This window comes from Arvicanthis niloticus, chromosome 2 (genome assembly GCF_011762505.2).
Source record: "Arvicanthis niloticus isolate mArvNil1 chromosome 2, mArvNil1.pat.X, whole genome shotgun sequence".
Lineage (NCBI taxonomy): Eukaryota > Metazoa > Chordata > Mammalia > Rodentia > Muridae > Arvicanthis > Arvicanthis niloticus.
Window position 1 is genome coordinate 110,059,373 of NC_047659.1, and position 14,104 is coordinate 110,073,476.

Sequence of the window (14,104 nt, forward strand, 5' to 3'; positions counted from 1 at the left end):
ATGTGGTTCGTTTACACAATGGAATACTACTCAGCTATTAAGAACAAGGGCATCCTGAGTTTTGCAAGCAAATGGTTGGGGCTAGAAAATAACATCCTGAGTGTGGTAACTCAGACCCAAAAGGACATGCATGGTATGGACTCACTAATAAATAGATATTAGAAAAAAAAATATCCAAGATACAGTCCAAAAAAACTCAAAAAAGTTCAGCAAGCTGAAGGGCCCAAGTGAGGATGCCTTAGTCCCAATTGGAAGGCGGGCGGGGGTGGGTGGGGTGGGTGGGGGAAGCAATCACAATGGGGGAGGGAGGGACCTGAGAGGGAAAGTGGACCTGGCAGGGCGGGGGGAAGAGGGGAACATGATCTTGTATTGGGTGAGGGAAAACAGATGGAAGCCCTGAAGACCAACAGAAAGAGTGGAAACAGGCAACCTCAAGAGGTAGGAGGTTGGGGGAACCCTCCAGAATGTATTAGGGACCTGGGGAGTGAAAGACTCTCAGGACTCAAAGAGAGGGACCCTAGATAAAATGCCCTATAGTGGGCAAAGAGAATTTGTAGAGCCCACCTCCAGCAGAAAGACAGGGCATCAAGTGACGGATGGGGTTGTCATCCCACAGTCAAAACTCTGACCCATAATTGTTCCTGTCTGAAAGAACTGCAGGGATGGAAATGGAGAGGAGCCTGAGAAAAAGAAGATCCAGGGACAGGCCCAAATTGGGACCCAGCTCAAGGGAAGGTCCCAAGGCCTGACACTATTACTGAGGCTATGGAGCGCCTACAAAAAGGGACCTATCATGATTGCCCTCCAAAAGACCCAACAAGCAGCTGAAAGAGTCAGATGCAAATATTTGCACCCAACCAATGGACAAAAGCTGCTGACCCTTGTGGTTGAATTTGAAAAAAGCTGGAAGAAGCTGAGGAGGAGGGTGACCCTGTAGGAGGACCAGTAGTCTCAATTAACCTGGACCTCTGAGATTTCTCAGACACTGGACCATCAACCAGGCAGCATACACCTGCTGCTATGAGGCCCCCAACACATATACAGCAGAGGACTGCCAGGTCTGCGTTCAGTCAGAGAAGATGCACCTAACCCCCAAGAGACTGGAAGCCCCAGGGAGTTTAGAGGTCTGGTGGGGTGGGGGTTGGGAGGATGGGGACATCCTCCTGCAGATGGGGGGCGGGGAGGAAGTATGGGGTGTGGAACAGTCAGAGGATGGACCAGGAGGGGAATAAAATCTGGAGTGTAAAATAAATAAACAAATATTAAATAAATAAATAATCACCATGGAAACAGGTCTCTGGGTTTAACTGGGAAGAGCCATTCTAAGTGTAAATGGTGTCATCCATGGTTTGGGGACCTGGACTGAAAAAAAAGGATAAAGTAGGCCTCACACAAGCATTCTTAAGGCTCTGCTTCTTGACTAGATACAATGAGGCCAGTCAACTCAAGTTCCTGTCACGCCTTCCCCTTCCTCACCACAACGCACTTTTTCCTCTCAAAATATAAGTAAAATTAAACTGTGTGTTATGCCACATCTTGCCTGAGGAGACACGACACATCATACATAAGGAAACAACAACAGACCAAAGAAACTGTGACACCAAAGACCAAGTTGAACTAGTAAGTTTCTTGGAGTTACTTCTGGGAGTACATTTGAGTGGTTACTCAAAGGCAGCTGCAGCACTGTCTGCCTTCTTCAGCATGTGTGACTACTCAAGAGATAGAAGCCTAGAACTCACTGAACAACTGTCAGGCAGCTGGACAGGGAGGGTTCTCTTCTCCACAGTCCTTACTGCTTGTATAAGCTTTGGGAAGAAGGAGTCTTCTGAATTGGATCAGTTTCAAAGACTTCCTGAGACTTGTGAGTTGTTTATTTCCTGAGTTTTAACAGGTTCCTTTCAGAACTTTCCAAGGCTTAACAAGCTTCCCTCCAATATGAAATATTTCAATTTAGAGGTAATTGCTACAGAACTGCAATAAAAATGCTCAGACAAAGCCAGGTTAAGGGAGAATGGTTATATTTTGGCTCATAGTTGTTAGGGAAGTCATGATAGCAGGATCTCCAGGGTAATGATGGCCACACTACATTCAGTCAGGAAGCAGAGACTGGTAATTGTTAATGCTCACTTCACTTTTCCTGTTTATTCAATCCAGGAAAACTTCTACTCAAGGAACAGTGAAGCTCATAGTTAACCTAATCTAGGTAGCTGTTTACACACCTGCCCAGAAGATAATAACAAGGATAATCCCTCAGAAGCATGAGCAGAGGCCTGTGTTCTAGTTGATTCTAGACCCTGCCATGTTGACAGTCAATTAAGTATCACACACCCTTGCTCCTTGTTTTCTCTAGTACTTTGTAACAGAATGAGAAAAGTAACAAATACAGTGATACTCAGCAAAGACTTACAGGAGATGGAGAAGCAACCCACGTGAATTCATCTGGAACACTTTATTGTAACCTTAGCTTACTGGGAGCTAAGGCAGGAAGATCATAAACTTGGGGTCAGCCTGGGCTACTGTAGGAAGATCCTGACTCAGAAGTATTTTCTAAGTCCATTACAGTCACATGAAGTGATTCTGACATGCTACAAGGAAGGCCAGAGTGTCTAGAGCAGAGTGGCCAAAGGAACAAAATCAAACAGTCATAAAACAAGGGAAAGTAAATGCCAGGAATTTGAAGGACTTTAGAGCAAAAGATAATGGAAGTTCTGAACAAAGGGGTACCATGACCATACTACTTTGGGCTCAAGGGCCTGTAAGGGAAAGAATGGAAGCAGTGAAGTCAATGAAGAGTCATTGTAATTATCCTGGCAACAGAAATCTTGATGGAATCAGTAGAGATGTATGCAGTTGGACTCAGGATGTACTATAAAGCAGAGCCTGTGGGACTCACTGGTGGATTGACTGTGGAATAGAAAAGAAGATAAAAATCCTTGAATGTCCAGTAATTATCCCCAGTGAACTTCTGGTGGCTTCTGGTATTAATGCCCTTCTCCAGTTCCTTCCTTTTGAACCTGCACTGTCCCAGGCAACTTGATGTCAACAATGTAACAAAAGTGATGCTGGGCCAGTCTAGTCTGATCCCAAACCTTAGTCCTAACCAAATTCTGTTTTTGTGCTCTTGAAAGTCTTGTGGTACTATCTTTTAGGTTGATGGCATGGACAGATTACAAAGAGGAGCCCTGGGCATGCAGCAAGGATGAGACACCAGTATGCCAGATAGGTCCAGCCTCTAAGTAACCCTCCAACTTACCACAACACACCAGGCACTATCAGCAAGAATAACAGAATATGCACAGAGGGAAGCCAAGCCCAGAACCAAGAGCAAATAGTTTAAGGCTACTAAAATCCTGGGTATTTATTTAGCATGGAACTGTCAAATAGATGACTCAAGAGTTTCAGCCAGAGCACCTAGAGGATTGAGTTAGCATTAAGAGTGGTGGGCATGGTTAACAAGTTTGGGGAAGAAATTAAAACCTTACCACTTCTAGATGGAGCAGGTAGATGCCAAGTTTTCTTAATCCTCTGTCTCTTAAGTACTGATGACTTTTCCAGAGGCCATGCAAATGGATACTGATCTAATGGGGGAAGTTAGAGGGATTATTTCAGTTTTTCTCTTTCCAGCTTCTGAGGCTGTTAATCAGAGGAGTCTCCATGTCTGTGCATGACAGGGAACCTTTCGCCTGTCCCTGGTTTGCTTGCTGTGGTTTTACGGCTTTGGTAACAGCATCATGTAAAGGAGAAACCACTAAGCTCACGTTCCCTCCACACTTTCCACAACCAGTCATGGTAAACCACCTAGGGCTTAGATGATGGCTTCTGGAAGCCGAGTAGGGTCCTTGGAGAGCAGCCCTGGCCAATGTTAGATTTAATCCTTCCTTTGGACAACGGCTTGTGGGAAAAGAAAAACTGCCCGGTCAGTCTGGTCAGCCTATGGGTCTCTCTGATCATAGATATCTGGGCTAATACCTTGTAGACCTGAACCCAAACTATGTTGAAAAATAAAAAAAAAAACTGTGCATTATTTGGGAATTCTTAATGTCCCAGAACAAATGTGAATTTACAATCTTCCTTTCATTGCCACTAATAGCCCATGACATCTATCCAATCATGCTTTCTCTCTGGTTAACGGGATTCTATAAAAAGTTTATAAAACACACAACAGTTTACTTCTTCTGGGCTCAGTCTTCTCTTGTGCCAATGTTCCTCGGAAGGAGGAACAGCTCTCACCTAGATTGCCTTAGGAGGCTTCCACCCAAGAACGACCTCTCTCAAAATGCCCTGACAGTCCTCCTATGAGCTCTGACCAAACTTAAGCTCATGATCCTCCTGCGTTAGCCCCTCAAAAGCTGATTGCTGAGATCATGAGCATGTACTACCACACCCAGCTCAAAAGACACCATCTCAAAATGAGTTTCATATGAGGCTGTTATGACATGGTCATTCGTGGCATAGTACTCTGAACCAGTTTGGGCTCTAAGGTCCCTTAAAGCAATAATGTGCCTCTGGGTAAGCTTTCCTCCAACCTCTGTAAATACAATACTAGATCTGTTCTGTGATGCACAGTAGGCCTTGAGGAAGTCCTAGATAAGCTGCTCTTCAGAGTCCACATATCCACCATCTCCTCAGAAATGTCAGCAGTGCAGGACCTGCGACAGACTTAGATACAGATTTCTCAACTTCGATAGCACACTTGGAGCTGTTTTGAAGAAGTATTAACTTTCTGATACCCATGGCTTGCTGTGTATAGAGATGGGGCAAGCTTCCATGCTTCACAGAGATGTCCTCTGGCACTGAGGTACAGATATGCACCTCTAGTTGTTAGGGAGTCAGGGTTAGGGTTAGGGCTAGGTTATCCCGAAAAAGCAGTCTAAAGACACAGTGGTCTTTCTGAAATTTCCCATTCAAAGATGAACATGGCAAAGTCTCTTATTCTCTGTACCTAGGCCAGTTGTGGGTCTTTGTGTAGAACACCATCTGCTGCAAACAGAAGCTTCTCTGATGAAGGCTAAGTTGTATTCGTCTATGAGGATAAAACTGTGAGTCTTCAGGAGTCAATCTCATACTATGTCCACTTAGCTATAATATGTTATTAAAATACACATTTCTAGACTTAAAAAAAAGACAGAGAAATTCAAGAATACATTGAAACATCCACTGTGACCAAATCAACTTCAGTCCAGAGACACAGGGATGGTTCAATCCACTATATAACTAATCCATTGTATAAACAGACTAAGGGACTGTGATGGTTTGTATATGTTTGACTCATGGAGTTGCTCTATTAGGAGGTATGTCCTTGTTGGAGTAGGTGTGTCACTGTGGGTGTGGGCTTTAAGACCCTTACCCTAGCTGCCTGGAAGCCAGTATTCTGCTAGCAGCCTTCAGATGAAGATGTAGAATTCTCAGCAACTCCTGCACCATGCCTGCCTGGCTGCTGCCATGTTCTTGCCTTGGTGATAATGGACTGAACCTCTGAAGCTGTAAGCCAGCCCCAATTAAATGTTGTCCTTATAAGAGGTGCCTTGGTCATGGTATCTGTAAACCCTAAGACAGGAACAGAACACACACATAACCATCTTATGAGCTGCAGAATAGGTCTTCAACAAAATCTAACATTCATTCATAACAAAAGTTCTGAAGAAAACAATGGACACATCACAAAGTAATAAAAGCAACTTACAGGAAGCCCACAGCTTCCTAAGTAGAGAAAAACTCAAAGTATTTTCACTAAAATTAGGAACAAGACAAAAATGACTTTTCTCTTCATTCACTGGGTCAAAAAAAACAATCCTGTTCTAGGATCATGAGCAGCCCTAGGAGATGCCCTCATATTTATCAATTATCAACCAAATCTAATTGACTTTGCTCCTAAAGAAACACTATAACATCTGGAACTTATTCATGCATACGGCTGATACAGTTCCAACAGGCATATGAGCAGATACAGGTCAAGTTCACATTTAAAAGTACAGATTAATATATAAGAAAGAACAGGATCTGTCTCAGGCAGACCCATGGAGGAGACAAGCAAGGTTGACCAAGTCACATGACCACCACTTCCCTGGATAGCACAGTGCACCATATGCAGAAGAAAAGTCACAGCCTAGCTCTCGCCAAGTCCTTGAGATGTCCCACTTTCAAACTCAGAGCTGAGCTACAGTGATGGCCTTAAGGGATCCAGGCCAGGTTTTTATTGTACTAGGAGATTAAAGCATCTAATTCTTGGCTCCTAAAAAGATTGAAAACAGGCATATAATCGAGGACATCACATTAAAAGTGGGCTTCTTAAAACAAAGTCTGAGAGCCCAGAGTTGGGAGAATACAGTTATTTTCGTATCTGCTTCCACCTGCCCTACTTTTGTGTGGTGACCATTTTACATCTGTTGATCTGTTTGGATTCAATACCTGAAACTAAGTATGGCTGTACAATGAATAAATTTAGAAACACACTTCATTTTTGCCTCCATGATTCTGCTTAGCGTTTTCCCTGCTTCAGACTCTACACTATCTCTTAAGAAGCATTTAGAATACTGGAGAGTAGCCTTGACAGACTGTTCTTAGAGGGGTAGTATCCTATCTTGCTGGCCAGTTTTTAAACTCTCCATATAAGGGTTCTTAAACAAAGTCAGACTTTTAAATATGACTAGAGTAAGACAGGGGTGGGGGCTTGGGGGGATGAAAGAACTGGAGTCCTGGTGAAAAGGGTCAGATGATTTTCAGACTCTAAATGTCCTGATAGTTGTGTGTGATCCAATCCAGCCACATGGGGGAGAAATCCCTGCCAACAGGTAACAGGTCTTTGAAAGTATTTGAAACCAAAGGCTCCCTAGCAGCCAGTCCATCTCTTCCTAAATTCTCAGTCTCATTAAGAATGAGAAACAGATACTACGGCACCAACCTGTCTATGAGAACACAGCGAGACCAATGTAATTGCCTGTACAAGGAATAGAAATCAGCAACTCTCAAATCATTCATATTTACACCCTCTTCATTTGGTTGTCTTTCCTTTATAATTTGGCCATACATTTATGTCAAGTGTATAATTTCATCTGAGGCTTTATCAGTCCCCGCCCTGGGCCATGATTATATGTTACAGGGAAACTTCCTCCCCCTAAGCAAGTCTATCTTTAGTATCTTCTTGATAACCACTTCTTACATTTAAAAAAAAAAATTAAAAGGAAAGTCTGGGTTTTCTTATGTGGCTTCAGAATCCCTAAATATAACCTTTAGGGACAATTTATCAACCACCACATTAAGCTTTCAGCTGCCACTACAACTTTTCAAAGCAGTGTGTTCCTGCTCCTTCCCTTTGTTATTTATATCAAGTTGCAGCGGAAACTGTAGGTGTTTCTATACTGAGCCTTCAGTCACCTTAAGTGACTTTCCTCTCGCTAGTGTTGGTTGTACCTTCATGGGGCTGGGCTAGCAAGACCTGCAAGAAGTTTTCTGTGAAAAAATAAACAGAAGTCACCAGTTTAGGATTCAAAAGATTAGTCGGAGACAAGTTGTCACACACCACACCCAGGAATATGCTTCTTTTATTTTTGTACCTTTATCTTAAAAATATATTTAAACAAGAAACAAAGATTATATTGAATTTTCCCCATAAACTTTTGCTTTCTTATTTACAGTGTTACATTGTAAATAATATTCCATTATACACAAATTAAACCTGTGTGTTACTGAACACTCTCTTTACATATTCTTTCATAATATAGTACACACGGCGAAAAGCTATGCAATACTTAAGCTTCAAATAGCTCAGGAAAGAAGCACAAACCTTATCAATAAGACCATTACTTTAAAAGGTTATGACTTTAATTCTCTGCTAGAATGGTTTCACTGAAACCATTCTATGTTCAAGGAAAAATGCCCTGTATGAGGGATGCGAACAACAGTTTAAGTTACTGCACCATCCACTTAAACTGATACCATATTACTGATTACTGTTATTAAATGAACTACAATCAAGGTCAAGTCAGTTAAACAAGTAGATTCACTCTTTAGTTCAGACACATTGTATCAACCATAGTTGGTACCTCTTGAAGAAATAAAAAGTTTTCTACAACTTTAGGTTTACTTGTAAACAGTTAAAGCACACATTTTGTAAAGATTTAATCATTCTCGTTCATAGGTTGCACTTGAGGAGAACTTATCCTATCAGGGAGAAGCAAGCACACACACTGCACACGGATACACACCCACACATGCTTCCGCTCACCCATCTAAGACTCGAGTGTCAACCAGCACTAAGTATAGCAGCACTTAAGTGTCCCAAGCAGTGCCCGAGGTTGCAATAAGAATTACAAAACAAGGAAGATAAAACATCCAACTTCAATTAAACACCCCAAAGCTCAGGCTCAGAAATGCCTCTCAGACACTTCATATTCAGCCTATGGAGTCAGTTCACAGGGCTCTCCAGGCGGCAAACCCCTCCTTCAATTGCCACAGACTGTCCTGCCACAGCACCAGGAGGGAGTCTTGAAATATGAGTCTGCAAAGGAAGAGAAAGAGAGCGTCAGAGATGCTAGCAGAGTCCCTACTGTGGAGCCAACTCAGAACACCATGTCTTTGTTGTTCTTCTGAGTGTCCCCCAGCTGTAATGGTGGCAACATGGAGGGGTGTCATGTTCTGTTTGTTTAAATTGCTCAGGGATGCTTACTGGACATCCACTACATGCAAACACCAGCTCGTAGGGATGCAGAGGTGACAGAGACACTAACACACAACAGCACAGAACAGTGCTAGTACTCTCTAATTCCTATTACCATCTACCTGTCATCAAAACAGGCAGGCAGCCTCAAGAGCTAGGCATAAAGCAGAAACATCACTGCAGTAGGTTCCTACAAATTTAAAGACAGAAATGATCTAACAACACCAATTATATATATATATATATAACCCACTTCACAAACTGAAGGTAGACAGCTCTACACCAATGTGTGCAAATTAATGTTCAATCTTCATAGAGGCATTGCCCACAACAGCCACAAGATGGAAACAGGCCAGGTGTCTATCACTGGCTGAACAGAGTGTGGAATATACAATATTACTCAGCCTTAAAAACGCAGGGACATGAAGAACATGAATAAACCTTGACAACATTAACTTAAGTAAAATAAGCCAGATATCAAACAGCTAAGATAGTAGGTTCTACTTACATTGTGGTACCCATATTCAAATTCATAAATATTAGAAGTTAGAACAGTAGCTGTCAGAGGCGAAGAGAAAGGAATAGGGTGGGGATGGAGTAATGTATAATAGACACAGGCTTCCAGTTTGGGAAGATGAAAAAGTTCTGGAGATGGGTGAAGTGACAAGTTCCTAACAATGTGGATTACTCAGTGCCTCACAGCCAGTTAAGACTGATGCACAGGATGAATTCTATGTTATATAATGTATTAACAATATTTACAGAGAGAAAGGGGAGAGGGGAGAGAGAGCACACACAGAAATGATAGTTTTCTATTTGGCTAGAGTAATTGTAAAACTGGCAATTTTCTATGTTAGTCTAACATAGACTAAAGTCATCTGAAAGGATCGAACCTCAGCTGAGACAACGCTTCTACAAGATCAGGCTGTAAGGCATTTTTAAAATTAGTGACTGATATGGCCAGGCGCAGCCCATAGTGGACAGTGCCATCCGTGGGCTAACATTCCTGGTTTCTATAAGAAAGCAGGCTGAGCAAAGCATGATGAGTAAGCAAGTAAGCAGAACCTCTCTGTGGGGCGCCCATTAGCTCCTGCTTCCAGGTTCCGGGCCTGACTTCCTTTGATGATGAACCGATATGGAAGTGTGAGCCAAATAAACCTCTCCCCACAAAACCTTGCTTTTGGTCATGGGGTTTCACTGGAGTAACAGTAACTCTAACTAAGACAAGGGCTAACAAGGAATTAATTTATGATGCAGATCTCTATAGAAGAAATATATCTTTACTGTCTCCTTATGAACAGATTGGAATGTTTTGAGGTTAGTTTAAATAGAGGGACTTACAGGAAAATCTGTCTTCAGACTTTCAAGAGAATCATATGAAAGTCACTGAGACATCAGGCTTCAGAGGCTTAAGAGAATAAATTAGTTGATGCCATTAAAGAACAACAATACAGCCAAACAGCCTACAAATTGAACAAATTGAAAGGAACAGATTTCCTGTTGACCAAGATGAAGATCCTGACCTGGAAGAAGCAAAATACTGCACTGTGGGAACTGCAGGACTTGATATATCTCTGGCTTCAAAAAGTACACATGGCCAGTCCAGGGTCCCTGTAATGCTGCCACTCCTAACTGAAGTTTACAACAGCAGTACACATAAACAAGCTGAGTTAAGTCACAAAGGATCAAGGAAAGTTAGGAAGGTTAAAGGGGGTGGGAGGAGAAAGTTCTAGAGATGTTCAATAATAATACATAAGCAAAATGCTACAAATGCACAATTAGATTTGCATAAATTGAGCAACTTGTGTACAATAGAAATACTCAACGAGATAAAGTAGTTAACTAGAAAACTTGATTTAAAGAGTGAACTTTCTACAATTCTCTCTTGCCTAAATCACCACTTAGTCTAGGCAGACTTTGCAATTACAGGATTTACAATGATATTGGCATTGTGACTGCACAGCTGCAGTGTTTCTTGCAAATGCCCCAGCAGCAGACAGAATTTTGCTGTTGAGGAGCAGCTTGTACGCCTTGTAGATAAGCTGACTAGATGTTCAAAGCCAATATGGTCAGGACTGTAGCTCCTTACAAGTCCAAATACATTCAGCACCAGGATTCCAAACGGATATTTTAAACAAAAGAATTTAATCACTTGATATCTAATACAAAGAGAACACGACTTTAAAATCTTTTAGGAACACATTGGTGCCTGAACTGTAGTTTTTAGAAAAGCTACAAACACATGATTTAATTTTAAGCACATGGTTTAATTTTAAAAGTCACATAGGCTTTATTTAGTCATTATGTTTTGATTCTCTGCCTCTCCACACACAACTGCAGTTCCCCTTTTAGACTTGAGATCCTCCACAATAGTCAGAGGATGATTATTAAGTCATTACTCTGCTTGGTGGAGTTAGAAACTTATCTAGGCTAACAATAAAAATGATCCCGCAGAAATACTTTGCATACTGCTTTTGCAATTCTGGGGCTTGGTCTTTCTTTTCTTTTTATTGTAGAAAACTCCAGTTAAGACACTACAGTTAAAGCGAGGCAGGTATTTACAAGTAGACACAGGGACACAGGGAACACAGCTGGCAGTGGAAACACTCATAAACTAGCATTTCCAACCACAATGCAGACGCACTCCCCACTCACTCACTAAATAAGTGTACGAAATACACAAAAATCTACACAGGCATCACAAGGCTGTGTGAAGATTCAGAATGCTTTGGGTTCCTGGCTGTATCTTTTTCTTCTAGATAAACCAGCCTCCTTAGCAGTGAGGTATTGCTTCATGACAGGGCAGTGGACTGTTTGAAATGTATCATCACAAGGCTTGGTGAAGATCTTGCACCCTAGTCTCTATCAGCTTTGTATGATCTTGATGGTTGTGAAGATAGGGGCCTAGAACTTCCATATCAGTACTTGGAGGGAGCATTTTGCCAATCAGGAACCTCAATGTCTCATCTTCTATGAATGAGAAATATATTTCTATTATGCTTAAGTAATTATGTCCTTGGAGGTTTGCTTTTTATAGCAGCTTCTGTTCTCTTAACTATACAAGCCAGGACTCTGCACCTAGTATTCCAACACTGTTGGTTATTTAACTTCTTTAGGCTTCCACACTGATGAATCTGAGAGTAACATTCATCATAAAGCTGATAAGGACTATATGAGACAGTAAATACAAAGAAAACATGTCTCAATAAATGTAAAATATTGCTGTTTTAACAAACACACAGCCTGGCACAAAATATAAAGCATAATTTAAAGATTATCATGTAACCAAGAGTTGAGAGTGTGCTTAACTATCAATTCATCAGACTTAGATGCCCCAGAAAGCAAGTTTCTGACAAACTATCTTCTCACAGCATGGGACACTGTTGGAAAGACAGAAGACAGTCCTACTACATAACAGAAGTGACCAACTGTGAGGAGCCGCATTCACCATTAAAAGATGGCACAGGCTTCTGCTTCCTGGTTCTTCACGGAAGCTTTACTTGAGAATGCGCCTGCGCATGGCGCGAAAACCGAGTATGACAATTGGATGAGAGATTTGAGCCAATGAGGGATCTGCACGTCTCCCAAAGCTCTATTTAAGCAGCGGGCTTTCTGAGCTCGGCATCCTTCCCCTTTTCACCATCTTGAAGAGCTATTCAATAAATGCTGTCAGAAGAATCCTGAGTGTGGCGTTCTCCTTATCGGCGAGGCTGTGCGCTACATTTGGTACCGAAACCTGGGCGGAGCCGAACGTCTTGGAGTTTTGACCAGTCACGAAGGACCCTGTTGGCTCGCAGAGGATTCAGAACTGGCTGCGTGGAGAGTCTAGACGCTTTTCTGCAAGGTATGGTGGATCTTGTTTGGCTTAACAACAAGATAGCCTATCAGAAGCAGAAAAGGGAGAGAGCACTACTAATAAAATAGAAAAGAAAACTAGGATAGAGAAGAAAACTAAGAAGGAAAGGCTAATTTGGACAGAGCCTCAATGTTAGAGCTCCAGTAAGCGGGATACAGTGAAGGACACCACGGGAATTGGAAGCGGTCATCCTCACTCCTGCGCTGGAGAACTAGTCGACTGACGGAGCTGGCTGAATTCGGAAGTGAAACAAAGGTGATTGTATAGTAACAAAAATGGGGCAAGAAATAAGTGAGTAAAAACAGATGAAAAAGGCTTTAAAGATGCGAGGAATAAATAGAAGGCTGCTCTAGACAGAGAGCTAAACAGAATGATAATGTTAATTGATTTAACTTTCAAAATGGGTGTGATTCTGAGTTGTATAATATTTTTCTGGATAAAAACTCAATGTAAAGGTTTTTCTGGTTACTGGCTTAAGGAAAGGTTAATTTGGAAAAAAAGGTTTTTCTATGTGTTTTCTGAAGAGGTCATTAAGGTAGTAGTTATGTCTTCCAGAATTATATGGATCAGACATGACAGAGGTAGGCCTCCAGAACACTAGATTCCAGAGAATCAAAATAATTATCTAGATACTAAAACTTGTTTTGAGATTTGTATATTGCAGAATACACAGCTTTGGAGAATGAATCTTATCACCTGCATGTTTACTGATGCCCAAGACTTCCAGCTGGATGCAGTTAAGACAGACTTCAGATGCTTTCAATTTACCCTTCCCCTCATCCCTCTTCTAATATCTCAACACCCATGTTCAGCTTGACTTGCTTGGATTTCTCCCTGACCCAGGGATTCTCCTCGTGGATCTCTTCAGTCTTTTCTTACTTTAAGGAATGGGTGGGGGTAGGGTTATTTGGCTGCATGATCTTTGGGGGAGTGCTGCTTACCCTCTGGTTGCTCTGCAAATTCAAACAACAACATCAAAAGGATAAGGTGGTGATCACGCAAGCATTGCTTGCCGTGGAGCAGGGAACATCCCCTCAAGCCTGGTTGAATCTGCTTAAACAATGAGACACCATCACTTAACAGGATATCCTGAGGGCTCATGTTCCCATTGCACCAGGTATCCTAGTGGTGGTCCTCCACACTTCCCGGGGCTCAGGTTCCCATTGCACGGGATAAAAGGTGTGGAGGGTCTCGTACTGTTTAACTGCCTTGAACGCCTATCGGTAGAACGGTGGGCTAGATCGGCAACCTAACAGCCCTCGATTGTTGTTGCAGTTTAATAAGGAAGGGGGAGATGTGAGGAGCCGCATTCGCCATTACAAGATGGCGCAGGCTTCTGCTTCCTGGTTCTTCACAGAAGCTTTACTTGAGAATGCGCCTGCTCATGGCGCAAAAACCGAGTATGACAATTGGATGAAAGATTTGAGCCAATGAGGGATCTGCACATCTCCCAAAGCTCTATTTAAGCAGCGGGCTTTCTGAGCTCGGCGTCCTTCCCTCCACCTCACCATATTGAAGAGCTGTTCAATAAATGCTGTCAGAAGAATCCTGAGTGTGGCGTTCTCCTTATCGGCAAGGCTGTGCGCTACAAC

The 14,104-nt window shown here is 42.2% G+C and overlaps 1 protein-coding gene across 10 annotated transcripts in view; it reads right to left on the minus strand.

Annotated features, from left to right (window-relative positions):
- Positions 1-7,523: 7,523 nt before the first annotated feature.
- Positions 7,524-14,104, minus strand: part of Tasp1 (taspase 1) — a 218,374-nt gene continuing 211,793 nt past the window's right edge. For all 10 annotated transcript variants that reach the window (XM_034496124.2, XM_034496122.2, XM_076929842.1 and 7 more), the window contains one exon: positions 7,524-8,497. In XM_034496124.2, the coding sequence (XP_034352015.1) occupies positions 8,405-8,497 (93 nt within the window). In that variant the 3' untranslated portion in view covers positions 7,524-8,404. The remainder of the gene's footprint in view (positions 8,498-14,104) is intronic.